The sequence below is a fragment of the Odocoileus virginianus genome, chromosome 2 (genome assembly GCF_023699985.2).
Source record: "Odocoileus virginianus isolate 20LAN1187 ecotype Illinois chromosome 2, Ovbor_1.2, whole genome shotgun sequence".
In the NCBI taxonomy this organism is placed as follows: Eukaryota; Metazoa; Chordata; class Mammalia; order Artiodactyla; family Cervidae; genus Odocoileus; species Odocoileus virginianus.
In genome coordinates, this window is record NC_069675.1 from 35,832,638 (window position 1) to 35,859,737 (window position 27,100).

At 41.5% G+C, this 27,100-nt stretch overlaps 1 protein-coding gene across 9 annotated transcripts in view; it reads left to right on the top strand.

Annotated features, from left to right (window-relative positions):
• EML6 (EMAP like 6) overlaps nt 1-27,100 on the top strand; it is a 279,303-nt gene that overhangs the window by 218,299 nt on the left and 33,904 nt on the right. For all 9 annotated transcript variants that reach the window (XR_011492041.1, XM_070478386.1, XM_070478384.1 and 6 more), the window contains 4 exons: nt 6,567-6,655; nt 11,161-11,337; nt 19,800-20,001; nt 20,096-20,222. Coding sequence is in view for 8 of the 9 variants with exons in the window: in XM_070478386.1 (XP_070334487.1) it covers nt 6,567-6,655; nt 11,161-11,337; nt 19,800-20,001; nt 20,096-20,222 (595 nt within the window). In the remaining variant the exon portion in view is untranslated. The remainder of the gene's footprint in view (nt 1-6,566; nt 6,656-11,160; nt 11,338-19,799; nt 20,002-20,095; nt 20,223-27,100) is intronic.

Here is a 27,100-nt window from a genome sequence, read left to right on the forward strand (position 1 = left end):
CACTACCACCACTATAATTATTAACTCAGCCATTGAGTTTTAAGACTGTTGAAGGTACATGATGCCTTCTGTTACCATAGCAAGTCACCTTTACCTCTGGGTCTGGCATACTATGTCCTTGCCTTATATCTCCTTCTTAATGCTTTCCCTTTTCCTACCAATTTTCTATCTACCAGAGAACTGCCCAAGAAGTTTCAAGTCATTTTCATCCTCCACTGGAGGTAGGAAGCTATATTCAGCTCACCTAGAGTTTCTCTGATTCTCTCAAAACTCCCAACCTATCCCCTCCCTCCTCCAGGTCATGCCCACAGATGCAGTGGAGATTTATCTATTTATTTATGTAGCAGATCTAGCTCTTGCCATGTGCAAAGTCTGAAGCCAGAAAATGTGGAAGGTCCAGAAGGGAGTGAGACGTGGTTCCTCCTCTCTGCAGTGTTTATCACTGAGTGTGGGAACAGGCTTGTACCTGAACCACACCAGAGCACAGACCAGAGGGTCACAAGGGGAGTGGTGAGCAGAGGCTCAGAGTGGCCAAGCAGCAGTAAGCACCTGGGGTGCTCTAGGGTGGATCACTTTGAAAACCCACCCCAGGGACTTGACTGATGTTAAAGTCCAGGGCAGGCATTTTATAATGGGCAGGTTCCCAGCTTTCAGCAAAGTTTAGTCCATGTGGTGGAAAGCAGCATCTCTGAGGAAAGAGCTCCCAGGGGGAATCCATGGAGCCTTCATAGAATGAGTGACCTTTGAGATGGATCTTGAAAGATGAGTAGAAGCTCAACAGATGGCGATGTCTGAGACCAGCGTTCCAGGCTGGGAAGGAACAGGTTGTGCTACCATGCGGAGGCGGGAAGAACCAGGGGGATTAAGAAACAGTAATGCTGAGTGGCTGAGGGCATGAAAGGCAGAGAATGCCATTAGGCCAAGACAACAAGGAAAGAAACTATTAGGTCATGCTAGGAAGTTTAACCCTGAACTTTATCCCATAAGCATTAGGTAACTCTGACAGATTAGAGTGGGGCTTTCCCTACCATCTTGGGAAGGGTGAGAGAGTCTGGAGATGGAAAACAAGTGAAATAAACCAAGACAAAGAGATGATGAGGGTCTTGACCAAAACCAGCTTATTTTAGAGATGCCAGTGTACTTCATGCATTTGTTGAAGTAGTGGCTGTAGACTGACCCTTCTGCCGAGCAGGAATTTCCTTGTAGCTCTACATACTGCGCTTTTGGACTTAAGGTACGTATGGTACTGGAATTTGGACTTAATCAGCATTACAACCCACAGGCGTTTTACACAGAGCAATAGTGGGAGGAAGGCATGCGTGCCATTCACTGTGAGAGGTGCCAGTCCCAACAGGGGCAAAGGGGATCAGATAAGTCCCGCTCACTTTCACGTCAGGGCCAGGCAGACACAGTGCCAGGGGCTTGGGCCGGTGTGTGGAAATAGGCAGGACACAGGCCCGGGAGGCATCTAGGAACCAGTGAGGCCCAGGAGGTGAGGGGTGAGTGTAAGCAGCCGCTTCTCAACCCCTTCTTTGATAGTCTCTGCTTTATTGTTTGCTTTTAAAAAAAATGAAAACAAGGATTTCATCCTGTTTGATCTCTGGCTAACATCTCTGGCTATGCCCTGTTGTGAGAAAGATTTAGAACACTGAGGGCCATCTTTATGCATATGAAGAACAGAGTGCAATGAGTTATATTTAGAACCCAACACACACACACACACACCACCTGTCTCAATATGTGAATCCCACCACTACAATGACCATTAGGCAGCTAAAACCAATTATTATTTACATTTTATGGCGTGAAGAACCGAGAGAAAATGGGACATAGGAAGAATATGTTTTGGTTGAGGAGATTACTTTAAAATTATTTTTACTTGTGATAAAATACACGTAACATAAAATTTGCTGTCTTAACCATTTTGAGTGTACAGTTCAGTGGTACTAAATACATTCACATTATTGTGCAGATATCACCACCATCCATTTCACCTCTCATCCATCTTTTCATCTTGTAAAACTGAAACCCTGTACCCATTAAATAGTAATTCCCCTTACTCCCTCCGCCAGCCCCTGGCAAGCACCATTCCACTTCATGTCTCTGTTACTTTGACTATTCTAGGTACTTCATATATGTGGAGTCATACAGTATCTGTCTTTTTATAACTGGCTTATTTCACTTAGCATAGTGTCCTGAAGATTCCTCCATGTTGTAACTTGTGTCAGAATTACTTTCCTTTTTAAGTTGAATAATGTTCCATTGATGCTGGGAATGATTGAGGGCAGGAGGAGAAGGGGATGACAGGATGAGAGATTGGATGTCCATCACTCGATGGATGTGAATTTGAGCAAGCTCCGGGAGTTGGTGATGGACAAGGAAGCCTGGATGCTGTAGGACATGGGGTCACAAAGAGTGGGACATGACTGAGCAACTGAACTGACTGAATATTCCATTATGTGTACATAGCACATTATGTTTATCCATTCATCGATCAGTGGATATTTGAGTTGCTTACAGTTTTTGGTTATTGTGAATGATATGGTTATGATCAGAGTATACAGTTCTTTTGAATATATGCCCAGAAGCGGAATTTCTGGATCAAATTCCATTTTTAACTTTTTGGGAAACCTCCATACTATCTTCCACAGCAGCTATACCATTTTACATTCCCATCAACAGTGCACAAGAGTTTCAACTGCTCCTCACCCTCACCAATAGTTGTTATTTTCTGGGTTTTGTTTGTTTTTGACAGTAGCTATCCTAAATGGCTATTATATGGGACATTGCAGCCATATTTACACTTGGGGAGGGTTTTTATTTTTTGTTCTTCAAATGTGTTCTAGGCCCTGTGTCAGATGTAGGGATATAAACAGGAATAAACCCTAGGTGGAAAGAACACGACCTTGCCCGGGAGCCATGAGCTGCCACCCCAGAGAGGCCAGGGTGGAGGTCTGCAGGAAGGCCCTCCATGTAGAGCCATCACTTTGCAGGGAGAGAGGCAAACCTCACTATTTCCATAATTTTGCCCACAGCTAGAGTCTACGATCCAACCAACACTCAGGATGATGGAAAACGCAGTGAGAGAAAGGAGGCCAAGGCCTTTAAAAAGCCACTTTGCCTCTCATCCTAAGTGGCCCCTTCAGTCAGTTAAGAGGATCAGACCAAATGGTTTCTGTGGCCTGAGAGGAGAATAGAATATTTTTGATTTTTAGGGAGGAGTTATACCATCTGGAGAACAAGAGCAAGTGTGCCCATGAAGCTTCCCTGGTTTAACTCCAGTTTTGTTGCCACGAGACGCGTCATATCAATATTCTTCTGCTTCTGATACCCCAGTGCCTTCAGCCTGTGCCAGGCTGCCTCGGGCTCAGCCTGGCTCTTCGCACAGGGCCTGGAGGGCCTGCAGAGGGCAGAGAGCAGAACTGAGGAGCAGGGGTCTGTTTGGTTCCTTTGATCTTGGCAAAAATACTGAACCATTTGCTGGAGCCAGCTGGCTCGTCAGGGGCGGAACAGCGCAGCCGGCAGCCTCCACAGCCTTCCGTGTCCACGGCAACCACGGGTCCCAGGAAAACCAAAAAGCACATCGGCGTTCTGTAGGAACATCAGCTACCTCTGCACAGAATGCCTAAGAAAGAAAAAATATATATGGAGAGAGGGAAAACATGGAAGAGTATTTTCTAGTGGATGTTAGTTCTTTTCCGGAAACACCAGTACTGTAAGATCGTTTACCAATGAACAGTTTAAGCTGTAATAGGACATCTGATTCCCATTTTCATTGCAAATGGCCTAATATGTTTGGTATATTTAGCACCAATTTTGGAATTGTTCTAAGCTGCAGATTATATAGATACTGGGGTGACGTGTATGAATCGCTCTGTGGGTTATAAAGCTCTAGGCCCCAGCAGGATGTGATGTACTGTACCTGCATCATGATGAGGACAGCTGTCTTTTTCAATTCTCTTATTCTGTGTGTGTAGACATTTCTAGTGAATTTTTTTTTAAAAGTGAGGATTCTAAAAGAATAAGGGTTACTGTTATTCAGGGGCAAATTATACCTGGATTATACAGAATTTTTGCCCTTTGCTTCTGCTCCCATCCTTGGAATATTCCCATGGTTATATTTTACAGAGTAGCAGGCAGTGGAAAAAAAGAGTAGTGACCTAAATAGTTCCTTTATGCTTAAAAAAAAAAAAAAAGACAGTTTAATAACGGCAGTAACGAAAATTTGAAGAGAAAAACACACCCATAGTGCTACCTTCCTAACACAATAATTGATTTTTTTTTAATTTCTTCATATCCTTGGTTTCAGAAACCCACTCAAGCCAGCTTAAATTAACAAATAAGAATAAGGAATGACTTTATTGGAAAGATAGGGATATCTCATAGAATCTAAAAACAAGAGTTATTGGGAAGATAGGAGTATCTCATAAAATCTAAGAATAGGAAGTTTCTCCTGAGAAACTGGCTTTAGGAATGAATCAGAAAATGCCTGGAACCCAGCCAGGGAGCGCCCCTCTCCCTTCCTCTCCTGCTCTGAGGCAGCCCATCTCCACTCCTCTCCTGGGTCTGGTGCCTGCGTGTGGCCCCTCTATGCACAGGCAGACTCCCTCATTTGTTCTCACAGGGCCCACTCTCTGTTGCCCCCAAATGCCACCCCTAGTCCCAAAGGCCACATTCATCTCCTCCCAGCAAGGCATCCGCTGATTCAGCCTAAGGTTCCAGTTTCCCGGAGAGAGAATTTGATTGCCCAGTGTGATCACTCCTGGGTCAATGTCCACCTCCAGAGTGCAGATGTGACCACAGGGGCCCAGTCCAGGGTGGAGGGCAGTTCTCAGGGAAGGGGTGTGGGCTTGGGAGGTACCCACAGGTGTATGGTGCTTGCCAAAGTGGCTTTTAAAAACATTCCTGCAATCAGAAAGTACTTCATTGAGCTGTTTTAATAGTTTTTGGTCTGTTTTAGAAAGTATGATCTTTGAAACAATAGTGTAAAGTGAATTGTCAGGAAGTTATGTATATTCTAAGAATGTTTCCATTGAGTCTTTTAATCCTGTTCCCACATCCTTTGTTATCTGCAGTCACTCTTAAGAATTCTAAAAGTCACTCTGCAGATATATCTAGTTCATTGGGAAAATATTGATTACTCATTTTCTTATAATGCTAAATAGCCAAAATTGATTTAACTCTCTTGTTCTTTTCTCACTTTGTGTATGTTCAGCTAGTAAGTCAGGAAAATGGGCCCATTTCAGAGAAAACACTTTCAAATTTACTTGCTCCTTACAGCAAAGGCAAATCCCCTACATCACCATGTTATAACTCAGAAAATTGAAAATGATTCAGGTTTCAGTTACAAAATGAGAGAACCTTGTTTTTAATTAGTTGCTTAGAAACAGGCCTGTAACTCCTGAAGTTTAGCCAAGCTAGATTTCAAATCTAAGTGCTACCCACTTAAACATTAAAGAACATGGTATAAATCACAGAGTTCTTAGTTTGGCATTCATTTTTCCAGAAAGGACATTTCAAGACTACTAGATATAAAAGAGTTATGGAAGAAAGAGGGGGCGAGGACATGCTAGTATGTATGTGTGTGTGTATATATATACATATATATATGTATATGTACACTAAATTATTTGCAGATAAAATGTTAGGATATCTGACATTTGCTTCGAAGTAATCCGGGGTGAGAGAATGAGTGGAGATTCCTGAAACAGGGCCAGCCATGTGGTAATAACCATTGAGACTGGACATTTGGCTCTCGAGGGGTTTTGTTTTACCATTACTTCCGTATGTGTTTGAGATTTTCCATCGTTTAAAAAAATGCTGAAAAAAATACTCAAAAGTATGTCTTTTGGGTCATTTAAATTTTCAAGCCATAAAGGATCATTGATGTGGTAGGAAGAGAATTAAGAAATCTAATCTTTTTCAGCATTAATTGAAATGAATCCAAGATTAAAGTCCAACATATTACATCAGACCAAAAGACTATTTTTGCTCAACATTTTGTTTTGAGATAAGTCTTGGATTTCTTCACAAATTTTCAATGAAAAGGGAAGGGGAGAATGGAATGAGCATTTACAGTTTGTTTTATATGTCCTTGTCTTCCTGTTTCTGAATGTTAAATGGCAAATCTGGAATTTATATCTTAGTAAACACAAACTCTTACATGGTCTTTGCTTCTGTTATAATTCTTGCCCATACAGTTTGCTTTTACTAGATTTCTGTGCTAGGAAGCATCAGGGGAAAAGAGCATAAGTTAGATTTTGTCTGGCTTTGGAAAAATAGCCAGTGCAGCAGAGTGAAGTAGCAACTTGACTCTTCTCTGTTTGAAGGATGTTCAAGGTGAGGTTTTATGAGGTTCATATGTTTAAAAATCATAGCTTTGGAGTTTCTACCCTGCCATGTAATTGTCTTTACATACATCCTGGATCATTCAGCATGTATTTACTCAAATTATGAGACTTTGGTTAAAATGAATGAAAATATCAAATGGTTGCAATCATGTTCATTTTATCACTAAAAGATAAATGCAGAGGTTAATTGTCTCCTGTTTTATTCTATCATAACAGGAAAATTACTGCAAGTTAATTCAGGTGCCAAAGAACAACTCTTCTTTGAAGCTCCAAGAGGCAAACGGCATATAATAAGACCTTCCGAGGTAACAATCACACACAAAGCTTTTAAAAAATAGTTCATGATTTACTATGTGCATTTAAGTAAAACCTATCATTACGATTCACTAAAATGAGTTATAGTTGCATGTCTTTCAGGCTTGACCATTTCTTAAATCTGACTGCTTACCCTGGTTTCCTACTTTCTGCTTACCCTGGTTTCCTACTTTCTGAGGAGGTATGGATTTACTGTGCCACTGACATAGCAATCTCTAATTGGTGTTCTCCTTAATTTTTCTCGGCCTGAAGACAATGACTGAGCTAACAGTTTGAATGCTACATATTACTTTTCCTGTTCCACATGTTCTGTCATTTTGTGCAGAGCTCTTTAGGAACTTAAAATTCTGAAACATGCTTTCTCAGTGGTCACTGTTTGCAATAGTAAACAATATCTTTTGCAACAATAAGAGAAATTATTTTTCAAAACAAAACTATCCACAACTTGACCATCCTAATGTAGCAAGCTGTTGCCTTTTCCCATATTTTCCTCATGTTTCTATCCACATACATCATTTTTTCATTGCTGAAATCAAATCCTAGACAAAATTTTTGAATCCATGAACTAACACCCTCCTGAAATCTCTTCCTAAAGGCTTGGCTGCTTTGGTCTTTCAGTCTGCACGTGCTTCCGCGTAGTAAACGCTGCTGGCCAAAAAGGTCGTTGCCTGACGGAGCACTAAGGACATCCTTTTAGTCCCAGGAGACATTCTAACTCATTTATTCACTATGTAACCTTTGATGAAAGAAAAGGAAGTATTGCTTCTTTAGAGGAAAAAGAGTCAAGGGTATGCCACCGAGGGACAGGCATCTTCCTCTCTCTGGCTTCAGTTAGCTAGCAATATAAGCTATTCCAGTATTCTAGTGTACTTCTGGACTTCTGTTCATTCATAATATTTTAATTGTTTCTAAAGGAAATATATGTGCAGTACATGAGACACCCAAGTGGTTACAGACGATGGCATTGTATTAATGGAAATTGTTAATGGGTCGATTAATCTCACTGTCAAACTCCAGTTTATTTACCTTTGATCAATCTTTAACTTTTCTATATGGGGAAACTTTAAAAGCCTTGAGTCAGGGATATTTTGAAGTATGCCCTTCCTTCACTGAATATCTGTGCACTGTTCCAGGCACTTCGTATACCTGTATCCCAATCCTCAGAGAGTGGTTTACCTACTATGAGTCAGGCTGTTGTGTGATAGTTGTCAACCTCATTTTACAGACAGGGACGTTAAGGCTCTAAGAAAGTAAAAGGACCACGGAGCTTTGGTCCCAGACCACAGGGGTCTGTGTGTCACTCCACAGCCTAGACCATGCAGCATCATTTTACATCACTTTACCTGTATTTTCCCTTCCAGGTCTAGTCCCCCAAATAAGTTTACTAAAATAAGATTCAGTAGAACCGCGTGGTGGAGGACGGATGAGGTCACCTTGGGACAGATGAACAATTTTAGATGAAAAAATACCTCCAGAGGTAGCTCATCCTTTTATTTAGCAATATTGTCAGGCCCCTCAATTAAGTATGAAGGATTTTGAAATTTTTCTTTGCAAAAAGATTTTTTTTTAAAGAAATAGTCTTGGTGAAACTAACACAAAGCTTGCCCAGCAAATTTTTAACTATGACAGCTATTAAAATGTCCATTTATATACATCCAGTGCAGCATGGTGCAGTTAAGGCAGCTCTATCCTAGGAGCCCAACTCCTTAGAGCTTGACTTCCCCTCTGCCTGCTAAGCAAGCTAGGATTTAAATGACTCACTTCTTGTTGGGCTCCAGATACCTCCTCTGCAAAGCAGTGCTGATAATGACATACCTGCCTGGGGCAAGGTGCTATGGGAGACACCCTTAGAGGGCTCTCCTTCTGTCTAAATGCCAGGGTGTTTAACAAGTCTATTTACCCATTTTGGGTTTTGTTGGTTACAGGGATCATTCTTTTTTAAATTTATTTTATTGAAGTATAGTTGATTCACAGTGTTATATTAGATCTGCTATACAGCAAAGTGACTCATATTATGTAGCTCAATGTTACACATATATATACACATTCTGTAATGTTCCACTTTAAATGCAGTTTCTAAAAAAAAAAAATAAATGCAGTTTCTGTAGCTTCTGACAAGTTAGACATACGCCTCCCCCAGATAGCATGGTGTTCAGATCTGGCCAAGGGTGTTCTGTTGGGGTGACTATAGGGTGAGCACGATCAGCTCACCCCCATTCCTCCCTGTAGAATGAGTTCAGGAAAGGTACCACCCAAGGAGGGTGTCAGAAGTGAAATCTCGTATCTATAAGGGAGTCAGTGACCAGAAGCCCATTTCTGGAACCAGAGTGGGGGGTTCCCTGCTTCTCTTCCTGTGAAGGTCAGTTGAGGATGTCATAAGGAGTTGGGGAGGCTCCACGTGCAGCTCAGAAGACTGAGGTAGTTATGGGGGAACCACCTCACGTCACCTTGGTCTGTGGCTTTGCTTGAGCACCCAAACTCACTGGGTGAACCGCTGTTTTTTTGTTCCAATTCTGCATGTGTCCAGAAGAAACAGAATATTAAATGAGAAATCTGAGTGACTAAAATATGTATAGCACCTCCTCACAGTGTGACTCAAATCCTAGCTGCATCTTGTCATTTCCCTCCCAGGCAGTGGGTGCCAAGCAGGAAACAACAGAAATGGAGGGTAAGGTACATTAACAACGTGCCAAGCAGCTTCCAGATCCACAGAGAGCAATCTGGCCCTTCATTTTAGCTACAGCTCTCTAATGAGTTTTTATAGCTTTTTAAACAGTGCTTCAAAGTGCTTGTGTCTAGAAACTGTACTGTTAAGGTACACTAGTAGGTCTTGTATGAAAGTAAATAAAATCATATTCCCCTGGGAAAGTCTAATCCATAGTGGCGGTAGTACTGTTAGTGTTTTCCTTTTAAAAAAAGGAAAGAAAAGCCTTGATTTTTTCAGAATTAAACATATTTCAATTGCGAATCTTCCTGTCCGTGAACTTCAGATAAAACAGTTTTAAAGGATAAAATGTATATTCATGCAACAGATTATGAACATCTCTTCCAGTTTTTAAGATGGTCTCTCTAGAGCATAAAGAATATTAAGCTAGCTGCAGAATCTTATTGCTCTTTCTTCCAAGGAAGCAGTCCTTTTAAAAGTTCTGTCCTGTGCCTTTTAAAAATACTTTGCTAAACGATCAGCCCCATTGATCAGTCTAGCTCAGTGGTTCTCAATTTGCCCTCTCTCTCAGGGATATTTGACAATGTTTGGGGACAAACTGGGGAGGTGGTGCTACTGGTATCAAGTGGACAGGGTCGAGGACAGGGATGCTGCTAAACAGGCAGAACAGCCCCTGAACACACACAATTATCTAGCCTGGAATGTCGATAGAGCTGATGGTGAGAAACCCTGATTTAGCTTATGGCATTTTGATGTTTGTTCAGTTGCTAAGTCATGTCTGACTCTTTGTGATCCCATGGACTCCAACACGCCAGGCTTCCCTATCCTTCACTATCTCCCAGAGTTTGCTCAAACTCATGTCCATTGAGTCAGTGATGCCATCCAGCCATCTCATCCTCTGTCACCCTCTTCTCCTTTTGCCATCAGTCTTTCCCAGCATCAGGATCTTTTCTAATGAGTCAGTTCTTCGCATCAGGTGGTCAATGTATTGGAACTTCAGCATCAATCCTTCAAATGAATATTCAGAACTGATTTCCTTTAGGATTGACTGGTTTGATATCCTTACTGTCCAAGGGACTCTCAAGAGTCTTCTCCAACACCACAGTTCAAAAGCATCAATTCTTCAGTACTCAGCCTTTGTTATGGTCCAACTCTCACCTCCATACGAGACTACTGGAAAAACTGTATCTTTGACTATATGGACCTTTGTCAGCAAAGTGATGTCTTTGCTGTTTAATGCTCTATCTAGGTTTGTCATAGCTTTCCTTTCAAGGTGCAAGAGTATTTTAATTTCATGGCTCTTTTAATTTCACAATTTCGTGTCTTTTAATTTCATGACTCTTTGCGACCCCATGGGCTGTAGCCTGCTAGGCTCCTTTGTCCATGGATTTCTCTAGGTAAGAATACTGCAGTGGGTAGCCATTCCTTTCTGCAGGAGATCTTCCCAGCCCAGGGATCAGCCCTGGGTCTCCCACATTGCAGGCAGATTCTTCACTGAGCCACCAGGGAAGCCCCAGCTTATGGCATATACAATGATAAATGTCTAGGTGAGAATTAAAAACCTTTGTTATTGTCAGGTGTCCACAATTCAAACGTGTTCATTTTATCTAGGGGAGCATATATGGAGGTTTGACTGCAGTGTTGATTTATCGAGACGATATATATGCCACTTTAAAAATGCAGCTGAGAATTTTAGGCACTGTAGCATACAAAATACCCAGTGTTAGCAAAGTCATCATTTAGAACTATTCAACCTCAATTTGTTTCTTTTAAATAAAACAAAAAGATCTCTGGGTTGTACAAAATATATTAATTTTCCTTCTTTTCAAGATTGAGAAGATAGAATGGGACACGTGGACCTGTGTGCTGGGGCCCACCTGCGAGGGCATCTGGCCAGTGCATAGCGACGTGACCGATGTAAATGCTGCCAGCCTCACCAAAGACTGTTCCCTCTTAGCCACAGGAGATGACTTTGGTTTCATTAAACTTTTCTCATATCCTGTCAAGGTAATATTGCATGTTTACTATACTTATTTGCTCAGTTTCAAATAATAACCCCAAATCTATCTATTGTATTTAAGTGGATTTTTAAATATCAAAGGAATAAGTAATCAATATTGTTATCTACAGTTATTTACATCTGCAGTTGTACAGTTATCTACATCATGGTTAGTTATGCCCATAGAAACCTTGGTGACCTTATGTTTACTAGTTTGAGTCAGAGTCTCATGGTGTAGAATTCTTCCCTGAAAGTCTGTCAGTAGACATCAAATCCAACATCTCACGAACTGCAAAGTATTTCCTTTACAACTTGGCCTGGCACTTTTACTAGCCTACTTCTAGAAATGATGAATTTACTACTGCCCAAGGTAGCGCAGTTCATTTTTAAATCACTCCATTGTTAAAATGCTTTGTGCTAGATAGAGCTGATTTTTATTTTCCTTTAGCCAAAGTTCTACCTTCTGAATGGTTGTTGAATAAGTCCAGTCTTCTGATAGCCTTCATGTGTGGGAAGATCGTATTTGACCCCCTGAAGTTGCATTTTCTCCAGTCTAAACATCCAGTTCCTTCAGTAACAAACTGTCTAGCTCGCTCCTCCTCTGTTTTATCAATTCCATTAAATGTTTTGTTGTTTCTTCTTTTAGTTTTATTGAGATATAACTGACATGCAGCACTGTATAAGTTTAAGGTGTACTTAATGATTTGACTTACATACCTTATGAAATGATTATCACCATAAATTTAGCGAGCATCTGTCATCTAAACAGCGACAAAACAACAGAAAAAGAAATGTTTCTTCTTGTGATGAGAACTCTTGGGATTTATTCTATTAACAACTTTCATTATAATATACAGTAGAATTGGCATAATATTGCATCCCTGATATTTATTTATCTTCTAACTGGAAGTTTGTACCTTTTGATAACTACAAATTGGTCTCTTTTTCCAAGAGTTTATTTATTTGTTTGTTTTGAAGTATAGTTGACTTACAACGCTGTGTTAGTTCAGATATTATGTTATTATTGACTATATTCCCCCACTCTGCTCATTTCATTTATTTTGTAACTCTTAATCTCCCTTATCCATTTCAATTCCATTTCAAAGTAACTCCTCTAGGACCAAATTCAGGTCCATCCAGGTTGCTGCAAATGGCATTATTTCATTCTTTGCAATGGCTGAGTAAAATGCCATTGTATATATGAGCCATATCATCTTTATCCATCATCTGTTGATGGACATTTAAGTTGTTTCCATGTCTCTGCTGTTGTAAATAGTGCTGCAGTGAACCCTGGGGTGCACGCATCTTTTCAAACCATATTTTTCTTTCGATATATGCCAAGGAGTGGGGTTGCTGAATCATACAGTAGCTCTGTTTTTAGTTCCTTAAGGAACCTCCATATTATTCTCCACCTAAAACTAACACAACATTACTATCAACTGAACTCCAATATAAAATAAAAATTTTTAAAAAAACAGAGTGCTTCAGATGCAGTATGATCAGCTCAGGGTTCATCTCAGTAGGACTCTTATCTTCTTGTTTTGACTTTATTTTTGTATTTAATCAAAGAAAGATGGCATCAGCTCTTTTGGCTGCCATACCACACAATTGAATCATAGATATTATTCCCCAAAATGGTAAGGTTGTCCCCTTTGGACTTACACAACTGATCTTCTAAAATCTGAGTACACAGCTTTGTATTTGTACCAAATAAGGTTTATTTTGTTTATTTTACCACGTAAACATATCTTGTTTATGTTTCAACCTATCAACATCTTTGAAATGCCTTTCCAAAGTGTTTGTTTACTTTCCCTTTCAGCATCACATCATTCTCTGATTTCAGGAGTGTGAGTTCCAAATCATAGAAGGAAAAAAAAAAAAAAAAGACTAGAACAACCAAATACCACCACCAAGAGCCCCCTTTCAATTTGGCATTCTGTTACTTAATACATACATATTATTAACAGTCATTTAAATCTGTCTGACCCTGCCATCATTGGAGCTCATATTTCTATCTCTAGTCTGATAAGATATCATTAAAATTTAGCAAATATCTTGCTGAAAGCCAGATTATGTCTCTGGTATTTTTAATCTCTCCTAAACAAACCAACCAATAAAAGGTATGCAATTAGTTCACTGTGAAACCCTGTTGTCGCCTAGTCATCATTACTTTTCCAAGTGCTTATCAACCTTCTGTGTAATAATTCACCCTAGAATTTTCCAGGGATTGCATCAACTCATGAGTCAGTATGTGCCAGAGTCTACGAGTTTTCCCTTTTGGATCTGGGAACCTTTTTTTTTTGGATGCCACTTCTCCTGGCTTCCAAACTCTCAACCATTACTGACCTTATTTCTGTAATTACATTTGAAGGTGTCTGCACTCAAGGACATGAGCTCTCTTTGGACCTCTCTGGTTTGAGGAGCATCCCCTTTAATAGAGGTGATCATTAAATCTGCTCCCTGTTCATATTAAGCCATCTGAAGTAAGCAGTGTTCCTAACTATTCTCTTTTTCTTCTAGCCCTAAATATATCTTTAAAATCCTTTCCAGGTGTCTTAGCTTTTTATTTTCACTTTCCTGAAACTGTACTAAAGTTGTCTGTAGAATATTTTTGTGTTCATCCCTGGTTATTTGCTCCTGCTTCTATTACTTGTAAAACCTGAATACATTAACTCCCTCTTCAGCCACTTTGGATTCTTTAGATGCCTTCTTCTTGCTTTCTTCATTTGTTAATGTCTCCTCAGAATATCATTTTGGAGATCCTTTTCTAATATACACTTCTGATTGTGCCCCGTGCTCCTTTCATTGTCCATCGAGAAGCTACTTGGTAGCCTTCTCGCAGTGATTCACCATGTTACTATCACTTACCAGCCCTTTCTATTTGATAAGAGTTCAGTTCTACATAGCAGTTTTCCTTGCTACTTCTACATTTTTTGAAATGAGACTGCCAGCAGGACAAGTCAAGTTAGTGCTACCCTGGTTTTAGTGGACTGAGGTCTGGGCAGGTGTTTAGATACCTGAAACCCTCAGGCTACTATTGCATCATGCTCCGGAGCCAGATTTGTTGTTTGTCTTGGGAGCTCATCACCCACATCCCTAGTGTGACCAGGAAGACTGTCTCCCGCAGTAATTTTGAGGTGTGTTCCTCCCACTCCTGGAGTTCCGGAAGGCTGATTAGGGACAAGCTCAGGAAGCAAGGGGCGGGGGGGCAGCTGGAGGGGCGCTGAGGTTCCCCTCCCTCTCCAGAGACACTCTATGTTTTTGCCTTTTATACATTGAGCTTCTGTGTAGGATTTTCCCCAAGATTTTGTTGTGAAAATTTTCAAGCATACAGGAAAGCTGAAAGAATGATAGAGTGAACTCCTGGAAACCCACCACTTAGATTTTGTAATTCAAAGTAAATTGTTGACATCAGGATACTTACCCCTAATTGTTTCAATTTGCATATCATTAACTGGAGTTCATTTTTTTAGTTTTTTTTTTAATGTAAATTTTATGTATAGTTGAGATGCACCAACTTTAAGGTTCCTTTTGAAAAACTTTGACAAACACATACACCTGAATTATCCAAGTCAGTCAGTCAGTTCATTCGCTCAGCCGTGTCCGACTCTTTGTGACCCCATGGACTGCAGTACACCGGGCCTCCCTGTCCATCACCAACTCCCACAGTTTACTCAAACTCATGTCCATTGAGTCGGTGATGCCATCCAACCATCTCATCCTGTTGTCCCTTTCTCCTCCCACCTTCAGTCTTTCCTAGCATCAGGGTCTTTTTCAAATGAGTCAGTTCTTCGCATCAGGTGGCCAAGTACTGGAGTTTCAGCTTCAGCATCAGTCCTTCCAATGAATATTCAGGACCGATCTCCTTTAGGATGGACTGGTTGGATCTCTTTGCAGTCCAAGGGACTCTCAAGAGTCTTCTCCAACACCACAGTTCAAAAGCATCAATTCTTCGGCTCTCAGCTTTCTTTATAGTCCAACTCTCACATCCATACATGACTACTGGAAAAACCATAGCTTTGCCTAGATGGACCTTTGTTGGCAAAGTAATGTCTCTGCTTTTCAATATGCTGTCTAGGTTGGTCATAGCTTTTCTTCCAAGGAGCAAGCATCTTTTAATCCAAACTCCTATCAAAATATAGAACAGTATCATCATCCCAGGAAGTCCCCCCATGCTAACTTCTAGGCACTCTCCACCTCCCCCCACCCTCAGATGAAAAAACTATTCCAATGTTGTTTTTGTTACCATAGATTAGCTTTCCCTGTTTCAGAACTTCATATAAATGGAATGATCAATTAGGAACCATTTTATTTCTGGCTTCTCTCACTCAGATAATATTTCTGAGATTTCTTCATGTTATGTGTAACAATGTTGTTGTTTAGTCACTACGTCATGTCTGACTCTAAATAAGGCTAAGTCATGTCTGACTCTCAATAATCCTATCCTTTCCTTTTTATAGCTGAGTAGAATTCCATTGTGTGGATATAGCAGTTTGTTTATCCACCCAGCCATCAGTAGACACATGCTTTTCCTGTGTTTTGTTATAATGAAGTTGCAGTGAACATTTTTAAACACATCTATGTGGACATATATTTTTTTTTTCTTTCTGCTAAGTAAACATGTGGGAGTGGAATTTCTGTGTTATTGGGGAAAATGTGTGTTTATCTTTTTAAGAAACTGCCAGATCTTTTTCCAAAACAGTTGTATCATTTTATGTTCTCACCAAAAATGTCAGGTTTCTAGTTGCCAATTTGACGTTGTCAGACTTATAAAATTTAGCTGTCTTGAGGAATAAATAGTGTGATCTTACTGTGTTTATAACTTATGTTTCCCTGTGACTAATCGTGCTAAGCATTTTTCATTTGCTTATTGGCCATTTGTGAAGTGTTTGTAAAAATCTTTTGTCCACTATTTTAAATTGAATTATTTATTTTTTTTATTCTTGAGTTCTACTGTGTAAGATTTGATTGAAGAAGTTTCATAATTTAAAAGCATTTGAAAACCAGTCAAATATAAACCACTTTGATAGTATCACTTCTCTCCTTTTCTTTTTTTTTTTTTCATCTGATTTTCCTGGTATTCTTTCCTTCCCAATTTCATGGACCTAAGCTGGAGAACATTTCTAGATGTATAGTCACACTCCTCCAATGCTCTGGGTGTGTTGGCCACACTTCATCTGTTACGGACGGAATGTTTTTGTCCCCACTAAACTTCCTATGTTAAAGCCCTAATGTCCAATGTGACTGGATATGTAGAGAGGGCATTTATAGAAATACTTAAGGTTAAATGAGGTCATAAATGTGGGTCTCTGATCCAATAAGATTAGTGTCCTTATAAGAAGAGACACCAATGAGCTCACTCACTCTCCCCATGCACACACATGCTGAGGAGGAAAGGCTAGATAGAAAGTTTCTCCATGCTCATATAAGGGGTCCACAAGCCGGGGTAAGAGCCCACACCAGGAGTCAAATTGGCTGGCACCTTGGTCTTAAACTTCCCAGCCCACAGAACTGTGTGGAATAAAATTCTATTGTGTAAGCCACCCAACATGTGGCGTTTTTCATGGCAACCCTACCAAACTAAGACACCATGCTGTTGCAGTGTTCTCGCACTGACTATCATGTCATCAAGTCTTGGTGATACCTGCAAGACCATATCATCATCACACAGCTCTCTGTCCAAAATTCAAGTTCCACTTGTTAGACTCTAATATCATGTCTTCTTCTTAACCTTTTTCCTTGTTCTCCTTTCCTTTGAGTTAGTAGGTCTCTATTCTAGGCATTTTTTCTATCCGTGTATTACATAGGCACTTTTACAATTTAAAATCTTGATGTGGGGCACTAGTCCCCTGACAATCATATTGTTTCCACATTTGTTTCCAAAGTAGAGTCCATAAAATAGACTCTATTTTGTCAGAGCCCATCCATTTGTCCACTACCTTAAACCACGTCCCAGAAAAACTGATGCTGTCCTTTAACACCATCCATTTTCTTCCCATGACCTCCCTTCCTTTCCAAAGCTGTTCCCCTTCACTCTACCAGAGAGGCTAAAATACCACCATGTTGCTTACATTTTAAAAATGTAAATGTTTACTTTTTAAAAAAATCCACCCTCCAGTTCTTAAGTGTCCTTCTCATAATGTCAAAGGCTCTAGAGAAAGATTCATCAAAGAGGAATCTTGTATGTAGAATTTTACAGACAGAGAAACTGTGCGTAAAATGTTATAAATATGGAGAAAGGGTACATAGCTTTCATCAGATTCTCACGAATTTCTTCTTAAAAGCAGTTAACAACAAGCACTCTGGAGACGTATTTCAGATTCTCTGTTCTTTCATGACTCAGTGGAAGAGGAAGATTGTGGTTATGAGTCCTGATGGTTGTTACAAAAGTGCGTATTTTGGCATGATGACCCAGAAAGACAGCTCATCTGACCCAGCTGTGCCAGGCCTCCAGGAGGCTCCACCCATAGGCCCTCAGGGAACCACCAAACACCCTGCTCCAAGGGGAGCAGCTGGCTTCCTGGAACCTTCTAGAAGCTGTGTGAATTCCCATTGTTCTGTGGAGCAGGGATCTGGTTTCCTATTCTGAGAACCTTGAATAATCTCTATGGGAATAATCTCAGCTTTGTTAAACAACTTCAGTGACTTAGAACTTTTTCCTTTTTCTTTTTCTTTTCCCCTGCAGCCTAATTCTGATCATTTTAGAGTGTTTTTTCCTTTATATCTTTCCTTTTGAATTCTTCTACCTAGATGCAGGAGTAGAGAGAGGGATTTCTCAAGCTCTTTCACTTTCTCTGCTTCTCAAGAGACCAACTTGCATTTGTAGCGGGTCAAGATGGGTCGCTTCCCACTTCCAACAGGAAGACCAGCAGGACACGTGGCTGTCACCACTCTGACCGTCCTCTCTGTTTCCATGCCTTCTGGACCTCACATGGTCACACAGTGGCTTCCTTAGAAATCCTTACTTGGCTCTGCCATTTTCTCTAGCAAATAGTGGCTCTGGAGGGCTTCCTAGAAATGCTGCCTGCCTGCTTGCTTCCTAGTCTGTCTAGACTCCGTACTCTGCTGAGGGGTGGGCACTTCCACTCAGCTGTCAGGTAGAAGTCAGCCAAATACACAGAGATCGTGACCATGAGTATTTCAAAGTCACGTACTGCCCTGCCCTGCCCGTGTCTCCTGCCATGCGTCTGCGCTGGTTTCAGGTTTCCCAGCCCGCCCATCCAAAACTCTCTGGAAGCCTCTTGTCAACGACTGAATAAAGTTTTCATCTGAGACACCAGTGCCCCCTGCATGACCTCAGAAAGTTCATGTGGCTTTCCACATTGCATAAGGTATTCCCTGGGAGTCGCTGAGAGGATGGAAAGTCTCTCCCTCTTTCGGTGCTCCCACTGAAGCTATTTTTGCCAGGCTGTGGCTCATGCCCTGAAAATGGAAGCTGGTCCCTGGTGCCAGCCTGGGCTTCTCACTGCTTGTCAGGACTACCCGGACGAGAACAACTGCTCTCACCTCACTCAGCCTTTCCCACTGGGGTGGTGTGGCTTGGGTGCCACTGAAGAGCTTTCAATAGAGACTAATAAATCGGGTTCTATTTATTTGGTTATGTTTGGCTTTTTAAGAGTTTGACCTACTCTAATCAGTTCAATACATATGTATTTAATTTTATTTTAATTTTTCAGATATAACCTGAAGGTTGTTTAATTGTGGAACTTTTTTAGGGGGGTTATATTTGTTTAAAAGGAGCTTACTTTGGTTTTTTGTGTTGTTTTTTTTTTAAAGTGACTTGTCAACCTGTTTATTAATTGTATTTTTTCAGTTTATGTTCTTTATTTTTGGGAGTTTTGTTGTTTGTTTTTTCCCTTCTCTTTGAGCTCACTTTGTTTTAACATCAATTTACTTAAGTGTTTCTAGTGTTAGAAATTGTTTCCAGTGTCCGTGACAGAAACTGTTGCTTTGCTTTTAAATCTTCCTTGCTGCCCCAGGATCATAAGAAGGCCCTGCTCGTCTGTCACAACCTGGACTGTGGTAAAAAAAGGCACTGAGGGGGATGACCCGGGAGACTCTTTGATCTCAAATGTCAGCCAGACTCACCATCCGGAGTTCACGCTAGACACCTGTGGAGAGCAGACGTCTGACATCTGAGAGAGGCAGAAACAAGCTTTTTATCCTTTCTCAGGCTACTTTGTCAGGTGTCCAGAAATAGGTTCTATAGTTTACATTTCATTCATTCCCTCACAGACTATTGAGAACTTACAGTGAGGCAGAAAATGTTTTAGGGAAGAAAGAGAGCTAGTCCTTGCCCTCATGGAGTTTACACTCTAGAAAAACATAGGGAAATTCCCACTCACGTGAACTGTTTTATTTGTATCCTGTAGAAGCCACTCTAGACGATAACGTGGATGAACTAGTCCAGAAACTAGAATAATGAGGCTCCGAGTCCGAGCGGGGTCATCGCTGTTTTCTGACACCGCAGGGCCAGCACGCGAGGTTTAAGAAGTACGTGGGGCACAGCGCCCACGTCACCAACGTGAGGTGGCTGCACAGCGACTCTGTGCTGCTCACCGTGGGCGGCGCTGACACGGCCCTGATGATCTGGACGCGGGAGTTTGTGGGGACCCAGGAGAGCAAGTTGGTGGACAGCGAGGAGTCGGACACCGACGCAGAGGAAGATGGAGGTGAGCTCAGTGTCACGTGCCTGCCCTGCCTTCCTCCACCCCCTCCTGCACCATCGCAAACCAGCTCTCCTCCTGTGTCTTTCTGTCGTTTGAGGCTATGACAGTGACGTCGCTAGAGAAAAGGCTATTGATTACACCACCAAGATCTATGCTGTGAGCATCAGGGAAATGGAAGGCACCAAACCGCACCAGCAAATGAAAGAAGTTTCGGTGGAAGAAAGGTATGCTGTCTCCGGGTTTGCTTGCCCTTATGACGCCTGATGACAAGAAACTCATTGAAACCAGAGCGCATTTTCTTTGCCCCCAAAGTTGCTACTTTAGCCCATCTTTATTTTTGTGTATGCACAGAGTCTTCACCTGTACACAGGCTTGAGCTGAAGGAAGTTTCCTACAGCCTTCAATATGAGGGAAGGGTGCGTTACAGTTTGCAGAAGTTGTTTATGGAAAATGACTTGATGAGACGTGAGATTTGATGAGACTACCGGTCTTCCTTTGCCTAGAGAGGTTGTCAGGACAGCCCAACCTATCTTGAATTGACGGCTGATGGCGGGGGAGCATGCTGACCAGGGAGGTAGAAGGGAAGGCAGGCTTCTAAAGTCCCGGAGGAATACTTGTGGGCTATGAAAAATAATTTTCCGTTCTGCCAGAGTCTCTGCACTACACCATACTACCTGGTGTGCCTTCTCTTACTGTGTCTTCACCCGCCCAGATTTGTTCAGGCTTGTTTGATCATTCCAGGCCTAACCAAAGTGATTTCGTTGCTGTGGATCCTCTGTGTAGAATGAGGGTTTCTGTTATTCTGGGCCTTTCTGCTGTGCCATTGTATGTATTGGTAAAACACTTAAGCATTTCTTTAAAAAGAATGTTCATAATTACTACAATTACTTAATCTATCATATTCATACAAAGGAGGATAAAGAGTGAATAAAAACTCTAGCATGTAAACAGAATTTCATGGATCTCAAAGATTTTTAAGAATTCCGTGTGGGCTCTTTCCATTGACAGAGGTTCAGTGTTCACAAGTACCCTGGTCCCATGATGTATTTTTAATAGGATTCAAATTGTTTTGCATTTAGTATGGCTTCTCTGGAAGCTCAGTCGGTAAAGAATCTGCCTGCATTGCAGGAGACCTAGGCTCCATCCCTGAGTCAGGAAGATCTGCTGGAGAAGGAAATGGCAAATCACTCCAGTATCCTTGCCTGGAAAATCCCATGGACAAAGGAGCCTGGTGGGCTGCAGTCCATGGGATCACAAAAAGTTGGGCACGACTGAGCAACTAACACTTTCACTTTCATGGCTTTCTGACTAGTAATAAATATTTAATAAATCTGCTCTATTACCTTTTAGTATTAGGTAGAAATTTAAATACAAAGAAATAAAATAGCATTTCCCTTCCTGCTTCAGTCCAGTGCCAGATGTTAAAATAAGCCTGATAATTGGTGGGTGTGCGAAGATTGAACTGATGCAAAAAAATTCCTAACTCTTCCCTAGCATCTTTGTTAAATGTTACTAGGGGAGTTCAGAGTTCTCTTTTGATTAAAAATTTTAGAGATTTTTCTGCATAATTTGTAAATTATAATTGATTTTGCTTGCAACATGGTTTTTTAGTGAAAACAAAGAGGACGTGTTTTTAAAGGACCTAATTCTAAGAATAAAGAAAATTTGTAAAAGATCATAAGCACATAATACACGAATAAGCCTCCCACCTAAATGTGCTGTGCTTAGTCCTTCAGTCATGTCCAGTTCTTTGCGACCCCATGGACTGTAGCCTGCCAGGCTCCTGTGTCCATGGGGATTCTCCAGGCAAGAATACTGTAATAGGTTGCCATGCCCTCCTCCAGGGGATCTTCCCAACCCAGGGATGAACCCTGGTCTCCCACATTACAGGCAGTTTCTTTACTATCTGAGCCACCAGGGAAGCCCTCCCCCCCATACCTAAATAATCCACTCTAAAAAACATTTGACCCAAATTACACATTCTTTAAAAAAATAAAAAATATTACCCAACTTCTCCCATTTCATATAACATTATGAAATGAGTTGACTTGGCTGTTATTTCAAGGTTGCTTCTGGGTGATTGCTACAACCTACTGATTCATCATGCTGAGAAGTTGACTGGCCACTAGACATAGAAATCTAATCACATTCCTAAATCCAAACACTATAGTTAGTTTCTAACCTACAGTGAGGTTCATCTGAATCTCTTTTGGTCTTGCTGTCTCTTTGGGCAGGTCTATAAAAATCTCATACCTGCCCAATTTAGGAAGAGGTAAGAAAGTTGACTCAGTGGGTAAAGCATTCACCTGCAGTGCAGGAGACAGGAGATGCAGGTTCGATCTCTGGGTCAGGAAGATGCCCTGGAGAAGGAAATGGCAACCCACTCCAATATTCTTGCCTGAAAAATCCCATGGAAAGAGGAGGCTGGCAGGCTACAGTCCAAAAGGTGACAAAGAGTTGGACACAACTGAGTGACTAAGCTTGGCAAGAAAGGTAAAGGTAGAGAGGACCCTAAAAATTTTGAGTCTTAAAATCCAGAATGTTGAAGCTGCCTTATTTTTTTCATCACACAAAATTGTCATAGATTAGCATACCCAGAGTTAACTGTTTAATACCAAAGATGAAAAGTGCTTCATGGTGTTGTGAGATACAGGAGTAGGCAGTTTAGTACTTTGTCTGTGCTGTGCTTAGTCGCTCAGTCATAGCCGACTCTCTGTGACCCCTGGACTGCAGCCCGCCGGGCTCCTCCGTCCGTGGGACTCCCCAGGCAAGAATACTGGAGTGGGTTGCCATGCCCTACTCTGGGGGATCTTCCCAACCCAGGGATTGAACCCGGGTGTCCCGCACTGCAGGCAGATCTTTACCGTCCGAGCCACCAGGGAAGCCCACTTTAGCACCTTACTGGCATATAAAAACAAATGGGCTTCCCTAGTAGCTCAGCTGGTAAAGAATCCGCCTGCAATGCAGAAGACCCGGTTCGATTCCTGGGTCTGGAAGATCCGCTGGAGAAGCGAATGACTACCCACTCCAGTATTCTGGCCTGGAGAATTCCGTGGACTGTATAGTCTATGGGGTCACAAAGAGTCAAACACGACTGAGTGACTTTCACTTTCACCTTCAGAAACAAATAATTCTTAGCAGGATGTGATGAAGAAAACATGTAGTGAAGAATACAATTTTAAGGTATAAAGAGGGTCCAGAGGAGTAGTCAAGCCTTTTCTATAGATAGCAGCGTCTTTGATAACTTAAAAAAGCCTTGACAGCATCAGTTCCCAGGGCGGGCTGTAGCCACACTAGGGTTCCAGCTGCACAGCATGCTGGGAGTGAAGCAGGCCCATGCCGGGAAGGGGCCAAGGGAGAAGGAGCCGTAAGTAGTGTCTGAGTTCACAGCCTTCGTGGGGACAAATCAGTTCCTAATCAGAACTGAGAACAATAGTCCCCCCCAATCCTGGCCATTAATTTAGGGGAGCTTGAATCTCAGAGACAGGACTGTAGACAGCTTCTGAACTGCAGGAGAAAGAGGTGCCAGGCAAGACAGCATTCAGAAAATCTGTGAGAAAGCAGGATGAGCCAGGGAAGGGGGGTAGCCCTGGGCACTTGGGGTGGGGGGAGCTCCTAACAGTATCAGGCAGACAGCTCACCTGGGGTGAGCTCCCCAAAATGGGCTCCATGGACTGCAGCAGCTGGCATGAAAGAGAGAGGCAAATGCTCTGGGCCTCAGATGTCGGGCCCAGGGGACCGGGACTGTGAGCCCTGGCACCACTCCTTTTGACTCAAGAGGCGGAGTGGCCTTGACCTTCCCTTCACCGTTCCCTCCTGTGTGTACCTGCAAATACCCTCCTGTGCCTGTTCTAACACCTGTGCCAAGACGTGCACCAGTAAGACTAACTGGAAATAAATACTCAAGGATCACAAGAGACCTAGGCTCAGAATACCCACTCAGGGCAGGGGGCTTATCTTGCCTCCTATCAGTGTTTCAGGCCGTTCTACCTTCAGTTTACCTCCCTTTCCTCCTTAGAACCTGTGAGATGAGTGCGGCATCTGTCATATTGAGAACAATACCTTGAAGGCAGCTGCACATTATGCATCCAACAGTTTTTAAGCAACTGAATTCCTAATTCCTAAATTTTATGATAGTCAGAGATTAAGTAGCTGGGAGGCTTTGGGTTATGAGTTTCGGTATAATTCTATAACCTTGTGAGTTCCTATTTTTCAAAAGCCATATGATCTTCAGTTTCAGTCTTCTGAGAGGTGGGAAAGCTGAGACAAATGTGTAAATGCTGTCAAAAGAATACTAGGCTACACCTATCGATATGTAGTCCCTTCCAGGTGTTCACCGAGCATCCTCACTTCAGCTTTGCTCTACTACCCTGGGGGCCTGGCCTCCTTGACCCAGCCACACCTGTCCAGCCAGTCCCCAGGCTTGGTGAGCTGTTGGGTCAGCCTTCCACTCAGCGGTCACATGTGGCACATGGCTGAGGGGAGTCTAGAAGTCTCATCTAGCGCTCAGAAGGCACGCTTATCTCTGGTTTTCCTGTCCCAAGCAGGGAGTCTGGTCTCTATTGAGGGCACATTAATTTGTTCCTCCAAGTGACGGGATATTGCTTAAATTATTGTATACCTAAAATGAAAAAAAACTGACTCTTTTTAAAGTCATGAAGTTATATTGATATTTTAAATATAAGTCTTTTTCTGCTTTCTTTTAATAGAAGCTTTTTTCCCCCGTCTTTGATGCACTGTGTTATATATTGGATAGTCTTATCTAAAACATCAGAAATATTTCTTTTCTCGTTTTGATTCTTGGCTCAAGCTCCGTAAAGTTGGCTTCAAAGGCCATAAAAATATAGGACTTCTGGTATCTTAGATAGAATTTCATAAGATTGGTAGGCAGTGACAAAAATAACCTAAATCTGTCACACTTGGTCTGAACTCCCTGTGTCAGCTGTGGCCTCAGCAAGAGAGAGAGAGAGAGACTCTGAGAAAGAACTCATGTGGGGACAACTTAATGAAAGGACACCGATGTGGGCAGGGTTGAGAAGGTGGTGCGGCACCTCGGCAGTAATAACGACCAGAAGGGCAAGGGCAGGAAGCTGTTGCCCAGGTGTGGAGAAGGTGGCTGTAGGAGCGGTCACCTTACAGGTGCTGAGACCTGAGGGCAGGGTTGAAGATAATCTGAGTCCCAGAAAGGAGGTGTTGAGGGAATGGATGCCTCAGTTGCATTCTCTTCTCACCTGCTGGTCTCCTGGTGCCCCTCTCTAGCTGAATCCAGTCTGTACCTGAAGGGCAAGGCAGTGCATTGATGCGGTCTGTGTCATGCAGCCATGGAGGGCACAGAGCAGAACAGAGGGTAGACAGGAGTTATGGAAGGATGCACGGAAAATACCAGCTCATTCTCCTTGAATACTTTTCTTATGGAAACTAGTATCATTATCATCGAAGAGAAATTCAGGCCACTTTAATATTGAACAGTAATTACCGTCCTTTGTAAATGCTTCTGGATATGTACAGGTATTTATTACCTAATATTATAACTGTGTGTATATATATAATCAAAGATGTCAGTAAATACATCCAAATCAATATCAAGAATTATTAGAGACACTTAAAACTTTACCTAATTTAAGTGGAACAGTTTTGATGAGCCATAGTTTTTACATCACTATCTAGGGGTACCACAAGAATCGACTCATTAGAGATGAGAATTACAGTACAGCTTTTTAAAATCAATAACATTTAAACATCTTTGGTCCGTCTCCAGAGATTTTTATTTTCACATTAAGACAAAATCAAGAAATTAGAAACTTAAAACTATAGAATTGTTTGGTACCAATATCTAATGTTTAGTATGAATCAAAATTATCATGCAACCTGTTTTGCATCCCATGGTAACTGGGTGATCACCACAGAGGTGAATCACAAAAGGCATTTTCTTACTTTCTAGATAGGATCTAACAGTATCTCCAGATGTGTGGGATACAGTCTTTTATTAAAATCCAAATATGCTGACCACACATTAGTCTTCCCAGTGGGGCTGTGTCCCCACCTCTTCCTCACTTCACTGCTTAAATTAACCATCTGCATGAGGAATAGTAATAATGGAGGTTCTTATTTAATATATTCAGTTGGACCCTTCATTCAGACAAAACCCCAAATTTATGATGAAAGAAAAAATAAATACAAATTGAATTGTTTTTATGGAAATTGGCATTATTTACTAACTTTTATCTTTCTAAGTGGATGTAATAGTTAGCTTAGGGGTTGTTTTCTCAATGCACCTGAGTCAGCAGTCTGTATTTTTTCAGGGTCCTTTATTAACGAGTGCTGAGGCTTGCAGCTTCTGGGGCTCTGTCCAGGGATGAATGAAAGAATGTGGGACTTAACCCTTTTTGTTTCTGAACCATCTTTATAGCATCATCTTGCCTGTTATAGCATTTTCCACCCTTTACTAAAAGAAGGAGACTTAAACCCTCCAGTCTTGTTTTCTCACCTCAGAAGCTGTATGAACTTATAGTCACTAATTACAAATCAAAATACCATACTAAAGCATATTTTTTCTTCTCTCAAAAAGGCCTTGGGCTTCTTGCTAGCATGTCCTGTTTATCTCAGACTGGCAAGGTCATTTTTCTTTAAAAAAAAATTTTTTTGAATTAGAAAAGTTAGTTTTTAACAGTCAAATTGTATTGTCTTAGCACCAGTTTGATGTAGTTTACTTATAAATTATGGATAACTAGAAATTGCGTGTGTGTGCACGTGTGTCTGTGCGTGTGTGTGTGCATGTGTGTGTATGTGTGTGCACGCGTGCGTGCACGTGCATGTGTGCGTGTGTGCGGGTATGTGCGCGTGTGTGTGTCTGTGCGCACACGTGTGTGTGTGTGCGTGTACCATAACTTCTTTGTCCATTTCCTTCATTGATGGGCACTTAGGTTGTTTCCATGTCTTGGCTGTTGTAAATAATGCTACTGTGAATATAGGGGTATAGTTACATTTTCAATTTAGTATTTTTCATTTCCTTTAAATATTCCAGAAGTGTTAATTGCTAGACCATATGGTAATTCTTATTTTGAATTTTTGGGGCTCCTCCATACTTTTTTCCATAGTGGCT